This window comes from Hipposideros armiger, unplaced genomic scaffold (assembly GCF_001890085.2).
Source record: "Hipposideros armiger isolate ML-2016 unplaced genomic scaffold, ASM189008v1 scaffold_62, whole genome shotgun sequence".
Taxonomy (NCBI): Eukaryota; Metazoa; Chordata; class Mammalia; order Chiroptera; family Hipposideridae; genus Hipposideros; species Hipposideros armiger.
The window spans coordinates 941,443-950,782 of record NW_017731412.1 but is presented as its reverse complement, the minus strand read 5'-3'; the positions used below and the strand labels follow the sequence as shown (position 1 = coordinate 950,782).

The window sequence follows — 9,340 nt, the reverse complement described above, 5'->3', positions numbered from 1 at the left end:
AAAAAAACAAAACAAAAAAAAAACACTAAACATCTTAAAAGCTAGAAATGTTTTACTCTTTAAACTTTTAAATGCAGAAAAAATAATTCAATTTTAAAAACCAAAGCAGAACCCTTTGCTGGTCAGACAAACCTGTCTACAACTAGACTCCTTCCCAGGTCAGCAGTTTGGTGCCTGTGCTGGACAGCTGCCCCTTTCTCCTCTAGTCTTCCCCTGCCCCTCCCCAGGCCCCTGTGCCCTCACCCCCCCACCTCACGTTAGAGGCCAACCAGGCCTCCCTGGGGTCCCGGCCGAGCCCCAGGCCCAGCCCTCTAACACTGGCCCCGTGTTTTTCTGGTAGGTTCCCCAGACTCGCGCTACATCCGTGTGGAGACGTGCATGTTTATGATCAAGCTGCCCCAGTACTCCTCCCTGGAAATCATGCTGGAAAAGCTTCGTTGTGCCATTCATTACCGTGAAGACCCCCTAAGTGGCTGAGGGGAGGGAGCCCAGAGTTAGGCTGTCACTGAGGCACCACTCTGCCAGCTCGGGGAGCCTGCCGCTGCAGGCACGGCCCGCCGGGGCCCTGCGTGAGGAGTTGGCGACGTTTTGCTTTTCTGAACCTTTGTCCACATTCCAGGGCCTCCTGGAAGACTTAACCTTTTGTATTTGTACGTTTCGTGATGGGTTGGTTCTTTTGCTACCTGTTTATGGTATGGTTGTAGGATAGTTTAGTTCCCAGTTTGTGTCTCATCTGATCTTCCTGGACATTGTCCTTTGTGGCCACCGGATTCTATGCCCTAAGGTCCGCTGGTTCCGCATCATGGAACCACCCAGCAGGAAGCTGGTGGTGAGATGCCGTCGGCCACACGCAGCATCCTGTTCTTCTGCAGAGCGGCTCACAAACAAGCCTGTGGCCAGCCCGCCCCTCGCCTCCAGCTGGAGCTTCTCCTGGACATGGCCCCTGCAGGCCGTCTTCCATCTTGAAATGAAATGGTCAGGCCAGTTACCCAGACGTGGGAGGTTTGTGTGTTTATCTTTCAGCTTTAGAACCTTGTTCGTGGTTTGGGTTTTTCTGAGGGAAAGCCCGCCATGGTTCTCCGTCCCTTCCCCCCAGACAACCTTCTCTGCTCTCCGTCTCTCTGGGGCCTGGTCGGCGGACAGTTTCCGGGTGCTCCTGGGGAGCAGGAGCCCACAGGGTTCACTCCCCACCTTGGCTCCTAGAGCCAGGCCAGGTGCGTCCCCACTTTAGACGTTGAGAAGACACTCGGAACCGGAGGGACAGTGCTTGAGTGAGGGTCTTTTCCGAGTCTGAACAGGAAAGCACATGATTCTTTTGTGCTCAGCGACGGCCCTTCCTCACTGCAGTGTTCGTGATGTGAGGAAACGAGGAAAGGGCCACACGCTCATTTTAAAAAGAGCTGACTGTCTGAGGTGCTCTGCTCAATTCGGGGTCTACTTCAGTGACTAAGACCTCCATGTCCAGATGGAAACACAAGGGGGGTCCATCCTCCTGCCCCTCTGGCTGGCCCCCCCCCGGCACCCCCGCTGCCCCGTGTAAGTGTGTGCCAGGCCTGGGCTGCTCCAGGCTCACCCACTGCCCCAGTGCATTTGTGCCCCAAATCGGTCTCTGTCCAGTGGTACTTTGTTCAAGAGCAGCATATGCCATCCTTTTGGACACTGTCATTTCGGGCCTTGCCAGTCCTCACAGAATCACACCGCTGTATTTATTGTATAATATTGTGAATACTGGAAGCTCTGAGTGAGTGCTGTTAGGCGGCTTTGGAGTGTGAATGCTGGGGAGAGGAGGACAGGCTCCCCCTTGCTTTGTGGCCGTGGCCTGTTGGAAAGACCGTGGATCTTAGCGTTAGAGCCGTTAGCGCCCATCTCCTTCCTATTATTCTTAGGAATTGCATCAAGGACCATTGTAGAAAAGATTCCCCAACCGAAGGAAAAGATAAGCCGGGGTCGATCGTCCCAGTGCATCACTTACATGTGAGGCCGGATCCGTGTCTGGAGGTGAGTGCCTGCAGCTACCCTGCTTGGAAGGAGTGTGGTTGGCCACTGCCTCCCGGGGTCGCAGCAGGATGTAGTCCTGACAAGGATCCTCGTATTTCCTTTCTGCATAATGAAAGAGCCTTTGGATTTACTAGAAGTGGTTCTTCCTCCTGTATTTTTCAATTCTTGGTCCCCTCCCATCCCTCCCATCCCTTGAATGGACTCGGAATTCTGTCCGCTACCTCCCCAAGAGGGATTTGGGAAGCTTCTGTGGGCTCATCACTTGATTAGGTGACAGCTGTGAGTAAGATATCTGCTGCTAACGTGGTTGCTTCTCCCAGAGAGCACATTGAGGTCCAGACAAATCCAAACCTTGGCCCTAAAAAAATGTGTGCTGTAAAGTTACTTGATGTATATTTATTATAATTATTTATGGTTGCATTTAACAAACTTTTCATTCAATTTGATGCTGTTTACACCATTGCTGTGTAAAAGGAAGCTCACTACAGGAAAAACAAGTCGCACCAATAAATAACCTTCATCTAATTTTGATTTATCCTAAGAGTTGTGTGATCATCTGCTTTTTTTAAATTTGTGATTTTTCAAGTACAGTTGACATTCAATATTAGTTTCAGGTGTACAACACAGTAGACATTCATATAACTTATGACGTGATCACCCTGTTAAGTCTAGTCCCCACCTAACACCATACGTAGTTATTACCATATTATTGCCTGTATTCCCTGTGCTGTACTTTACATCCCCATGACTTTTTATAACTGGCAATTTGTATTTCTTAATCCCTTCACCTGTCACTCATCTTCCCAACCCCTCTCCCATCTGGCAACCACCAATTTGTTCTCTGAATCTGAGTTTGTTTCTGTTTTGTTTTTTTAGATTCCACATATAAGTGAAATCATATGGTATTTGTCTTTCTGTCTGACTTATTTCACTTAGCATAATACCCTCCAGGTCCATTCATGTTAGTTATCGCAAAGTACAAGATTTCTTTCTTTTTTATGGCTGAGCTTGTACTCCATTGTGTGTGTGTGTGTGTGTGTGTGTGTGTGTGTGTGTGTAGAGAGAGACAGAGAGAGAGAGTCACATCTTCTTTATCCAGTCGTCTATTGATAGGCACTTAGGGTGCTTCCGTATCTTGGCTATTGTAAATAATAATGCTGCAGTGAACATACAGGTGCATTTATCTTTTCAAATAAGTGTTTTGGATTTCTTCAGATATATACCCAGAAGTGGAATTGCTGAATCTTAAGGTAGTTCTATTTTAATTTTTTGAGGAACCTCCATACCGATTTCCATAATGGCTGCACCAATTTGCAATCCCATAAACAGCACAAAAGGGTTCCCTTTTCTCCACACTTATTGACTTATTGATGATAGCCATTCTGACAGGTGTTAAGGTGATACCTCATTATGGTTTTAATGTGCATTTCTGATGTTGAGCATCTTTTCATATGTATTGGCCATGTGTATGTCCTCTGCCCATTTTTTAATCAGGTTTTTTTTTTTTGTTAAGTTGTATGAGTTATTTATATATTTTGGATATTAACCCCTTATCAAATGTATCATTGGTGACTATCTTCCATTCAGGTTATCTTTTGGCTTTGTTGATCGTTTCTGTCACATTGTAAAACCTTTTTAGTTGATGTAGTTAGTCCTGTTTATTTTTTCTTTTATTTGCCCTGCCCGAGGAGACAGCCAAAAAAAAAAACCCCAAACTATTACTAAGAGGAACGTCAAAGAGTCAACTGCCAATGTTTTCTTCTAGTTTTGTGATTTGGGGGTCTTACATTTTAAGTCTTTAATCCATTTGAGTTTCTCTGGTATATGGTATGAGGTGGTCCAGTTTCCCAACACCATTTATTGAAGGGACTGACTTTACCTCAGTGTATATTCTTGCCTCTTGTCATAGATTAATTGATCATATAGGTGTGGGTTTATTTCTGGGCTCTGTAGTCTGTTCCATTGATCCATGTATGTGTCTGTTTTCACGCCAGTACCATGCTGTTTTGTCATTTAAGGCCACTGTTTCCTTGTTGATTTTCTGTCTGGATGAACTGTCCATTGATGTCAATAGGTTGTTAAAGTCCCCTACTATTACTGTATGACTGTCAGTCTCTCCCTTTGAGTTCATCAATATTTGCTTTATATATTTAGGTGCTCCTATATTGGGTGCATAAATGTTTTCAAAGCTGATATCCTCTTGTTGGATTGATGCCCTTATCATAATGAAATGCCCTTCTTTGTCTCGTTACAGCCTTTATTTTAAAGCCTATTTTATATAAGTATTGCTACCCCAGCTTTTTGTTTGTTTGTTTGTTTCCATTCTCATGAAATATCTTTTCCCATCCCTTTCTTTTTAGTCTGTGTTTTTCAATCTTGGTTGTAGATCTTTTTCATCACTTTGAATATTGTCACAATCCCTTCTGGCCTGCCAACTTTCTGTTGAGAAATCAGGTAAGTCTTATGGGAGCTCCCTTGTAGGTAACTAGGTGCCTTTCTCTTGCTGCTTTTAGGATTCTCTCTGGAATTTTAATTATGACATGTTTTGGTAAGGGCCTCTTTGGGTTCATCTTGTTTGGCAGTCTCTACACTTCCTGGGCTTGTATGGGCTTCTATGTCTTATTTTCTTTGCCAGGTTAGGGAAGTTTTCCGTCATTTCTTCAAATGGGTTTTTGTTTTTTAAGATTTTATTGGGCAATTGGGGTAGGGGAACAGTGTTGGGGAATCAGGGAAGGGGAACAGACAAGTTGCTGTCCTTTTGTTCTTCAGTCTAGTTGTAGAGGACGTTGCTTCACTGGCCCATGTTGGTATTATCATTGTACTCTTCCCAGGTGAGGCATATCAGTCGCCGGCCACTGGATGGCTGCTCAAGGTGACTCTTGGCCACTCATGCCAGCTGCCAGCCACTCATGGTAGCTTAAGGCAGCCCACTGCAGCCCTATTGCAGCCTGCACCGTCGCCGGTGACTCACAGCAGCCCAGCTCCAGGTCGAGCTGCTGTTCACCATTTTAGCTGTAGAGGGCGCAGTGTCACTGGCCCTCATGTGGGATCTTAACTGGGGCCCTGCTGCTCAGAGCTGGCGGCCCAAGCCAACTCAACCGGCCGGCCCTCAAATGGGTTTTAAATTCCAAATAGGTTTGCTCTTTCTCTTCTCCTGGTACCCCTATGATGCAAATGTTGGTATACTTGATGTCCCAGAGGTCCCTATCTTTTAAAAAATTGTTTTTCCTTTTTGTTGTTCTGATGGGGTGTTTTTTACTACCTTGTCTTCCAGATCACTGATTTGATCCTGTGCTTCCTCCAATCTGCTGTTGATTCCTTCTAATGTATTCTTCATTTCAGTTATTGTATTCTTCATTTCTGAATGGTTCTTTTTTGTTTTCTACCTCTTTATTGAAGTTCTCACTGAGTTCATTTATTGAAGAATAAACTCATTGAGCATCCTTATAACCAGTGTTTTGAACTTTATATCTGGTAGATTGCTTGTCTCCATTTCATTTAGTTCTTTTTCTGAAGTTTTGTCCTGTGTTTGTCTCCTCTTTTAGCTGACTCCAGTGTGTGTGTGTCTATATATCAGATCTGCTATGTCTCCCAGTCTTGGCAGAGTGGCCTGTGAGGCCCAGTCTCCCTGGTCACCTGAGCTGGGTGCTCCAGATGTGTCCCTGTGTGAGTTGTGTATGCCCTTCCATTGTAGTTGAGCCTCGATTGTTGTTGGCATATCAGTGGGTGGGTCTGACTCTCAGGCTGGCTGACTGTGACTACAGCGGACAACTCTTGAGCAGGGGCTGGCCCCGTGGAGTCGGAGTCACTTTAGCGGGCTCTGGTGCCTGCCAAGTCTGCCCTTCAGGTGTGTTTGTGGAGTTGGTTGGGTGGTTTTCTGGTGTTGTCTAAAGCTAGTCACCAGGTGTGTTGATTCTGGAGTCTCTTAGGAGAGGCTCCAGTGCAGGACAAGGTCAAGCAGTTTGAGTCCAGCTTGGGGCCGCCTGGTAGGAGCTACAAACTGATCTGCAGCTGATTGTCACTTTTGCTGAGCTTGGTGGCGCTTGGGAGAGGCTATACTGTGAATCGAGGCTGGCTGCCACTGTGCTGAGCTTGGGACTCTTTGGTGAGCACCATGACATAAGCTGAAACCAGCTGCCAGTTGTGCCAGGCTTGTGGCCGCTTATTTGAAACTACATTCCAAGCCAAGATTGGCCACTTAGCAAAGAGATACAGGGTACAGAGCACGCCGAGGCCAGCCACTGCTTGTTTGGGGTTTGTGGACCTTTGAGAAATTTTAGGAAAGTCCACGTGTGAGCCGATGCAGCCCACTTGTGTAGAAAAGCCACTGGAAGTTTGGCCAGGCACACAAATTGGGTGGGGTGGGTTTGTAATTATCTACTCTTACTGAGGAGATTCAAAGGCTGGTATGCTTGAATGGCTGATACTGAAGTGCCTCCAAGTAGCTAGGAATTAAAGTATAATTATGGTCTCTTTGCACTTGATGTGATTCTTACCCCATTATGTTCATAAACTACCCATTCCCTCCATTTGACCCCTCGAGTCTATGGTTTTCATATAGAAAGTATGATTGAACAGATGGAAATCCAAGGTCAAAGCTAAGCCTAACCCTGTCCTTGAGCTAGTCTATGCTCTTGTGCTGGTGTGAGATTTCCCTCAAGTGGACTGTTGCACTGAGAAGGGTCTGGGCCCTCCTTAGACTACATGTCCTCTTGTAGAACTAGGGCTGACCCTGGGACAATGCCAGTTTGACCTGTGCAGATCCACTTATGTGTGGATTTGTTTTTCAGTTGACCAGTTCAAACCCACTCAAGGGTCAACTGGCAGTTAGGGATCCTAGTGTGCAGAGGGCCGACTTAACTTATACGTGTTTTCGACTGCACAGGCGGTTGGCACCCCTCACCCCCAAGTTATTCAAGAGTCAACTGTACTTTGTGCAAGAGGGAAATGCAGGGAAGAGATAAAGCTTAGGTCAGCACCACCTTCCAAGATGGACACTCTGTCCTCTTCCTGCACAGCCATTCCCACCGCCCCACACCCCAAGGAGCCCTGTGGGCTTCACTGAGGGGAATCCAGGTTCCTTGACTTGCTTCTCCTCCTCCAGTTCCAGGGGAGTCTGCACCCAGCCCCACTTCATTCTAATTCTCTTCACTCTACCTTTCCTGTACTTCATGGAAGTATCCTACACATGTCTTTACTGTAGAAAGAGCAAGAACCCTCTCAGATGAGGACCAAGCAGCTCTCCTTCTCCTGTTGCTACAAGGTGGAAATGGGGAGCAAACCCACCACTCACTGAACACAGCTTGGTCAGACATGAGGGGCTAGGGCATCAGATGCCTCAGCTCTCTGCCCAGCTGAGCACAGCAAGGACTCTCCTGCCTGCCAGGGTGGCTGAGGCCATCTTGAGTTGCCCCTTAAAAAATAAGTATATTCACAATTACACCAACCAAAATTAAAATTACAAGATGCTACACCAGCACCAAAAGGGCTAGAAAGACGGTTGGGGAAGATGTGGATACACTGCTGTGGGGACCGGAACCTACAACTATCTGGGAAATCTATCTACTACACATCCCCTATGACCAGCAATTCCACTCCATGTATGTAAATCCAAAAGAATACATACATATTTTCCAAAAGACATATACAAGAATGCTCCCAGCAGCAATAACTGCCAAAACTAGACACAAGTGGAAGATTCCTCAACAATAGAATAAAGGATGGCATACAATGGAACACTAGGGAAGGAAAACAAACTTGCTACGTGCAACAACATGGATGAGTCATAAACAGTGACGGGCAAAAGAAACCAGGCCTAAAAGAGTACTTAATGTTAAGAGTTCATTTAAATGTTGAAAAGTCAAAAACAACAGTGATAAAATGTCAAGAGTGTGGTTATTTGGGCCCCAGAGAGGGAGTAGTGACTGGGAGGGAGCATGAGGGTTATTCCAGTGTCTTGGTAATATTGTTTGGATTTGGGTGGTGGTGACTGATATGTGTTCACACTGAGCCACACACAGCCATGCCCTTTTCTGTAGGGATGTTATTACCATATGGATGGTTTCTTAAAAGGACAGCAAAACAAGAAAATCCAGAAATAAAGGCACACATTCAATATTCATGAAACCAAAAGAAATCCATCATTTCAAAACCCAGTTTCTGAAAGAGGACAACTGATGTGGAGCACATCATGGGAAGCAAGCTTATTTGTACCTCACTTTAAAAAAATAACTAAAACACACTGTAAAGCAAAGGAATTGGAGGCCCCATGTGTCAGGGGAAAAAACAAGGATTGGAAATTCATATAAGAAGCAGAAGTTCAAGTCGCCACCACCCTATAGAAGGCCAGAGGTTATATTCTGGAGAAACCACCCAAAAAGCTCACGACTCCAGCCCCTCCTAGGTTTACACAGCAGGCTCGAAGCCCCCTCTCTGAACTAACCCAGAGGAAAGACCCACATGATACTGACACCTGGAGCTCTCCAGTGAGAAAGCCAGCCTATTGGCCTACCGTGAAACTGGACAGTTGAAGAGAGTGTCTCATCACCTTTAGTGGTCTACTCTTAAAGACAGCTAAGAAATATCTGCGGTTTGAGGAAATACCAAAACAAAAATAAACAACTTCCAGGAAACAGACAATACAGTGAGTAGGACAAGATATCCATCCAAGAAACAAGTATGGCACAAATTATAAGAAAAAGTATTACATCCATTAAGTTAGGGGGGGAACGGCTGTGAAAGGATAAAAGACAAAGGATTTAGAAATTAATATTAAAGATGAAAGGGTAAAGTTGAGGGATCTCCCATAAAATAGGGCAAAAAGACAAAGAATATGAAAAGATAAAAAATCAGCCTAAAAGGGTCAATATCCAACTATAATTGAAATTCTGCAAAGAAAGAAAACAGAAATTACTAAAATAATGTAAGAAAATTCTGAAAAACTCAAGCAGACATGAGTTTCCAGACAGAGAATAAGTGTCTAGGTATTAAATGGAAAAAGCATCCACACCAACATACAACATGGGAAAACTTGAAAATACCAGGGATAGACATCCTAAAATTCCTGAAGGGAAAAAAATTAGTTACATGCAAATCAGAATGGCATCAGATTTTATAACAATCTAGAAAGTAAAAGTAATGCTTTCAGGACACTTCTAACGAACGGTTCTCAAGGCATTGGACATCTGGCAATGAAGAACAGAGCTTAGAGAAAACAAATGTGCTGGGGCCTAACACGGCCTGGACAGTTTTCAGATAGCAAAGGAAAGGGACATTCAAGGTGCAACCCAACGGTCTCCCTGGGCTGAGAAGACAAGGCATCCAAGTAGACCAAGGCAGCTGG

General features: G+C 45.2%; 1 protein-coding gene across 1 annotated transcript in view; it reads left to right on the top strand.

The window, feature by feature from the left end:
* The window catches only part of HECTD4 (HECT domain E3 ubiquitin protein ligase 4), a 143,560-nt gene extending 141,021 nt beyond the window's left edge, over positions 1–2,539 (top strand). The window contains exon 74 of the mRNA XM_019641571.1: positions 341–2,539. Coding sequence (XP_019497116.1) covers positions 341–477 — 137 coding nt within the window. The 3' untranslated portion in view covers positions 478–2,539. The remainder of the gene's footprint in view (positions 1–340) is intronic.
* Positions 2,540–9,340: the final 6,801 nt, after the last annotated feature.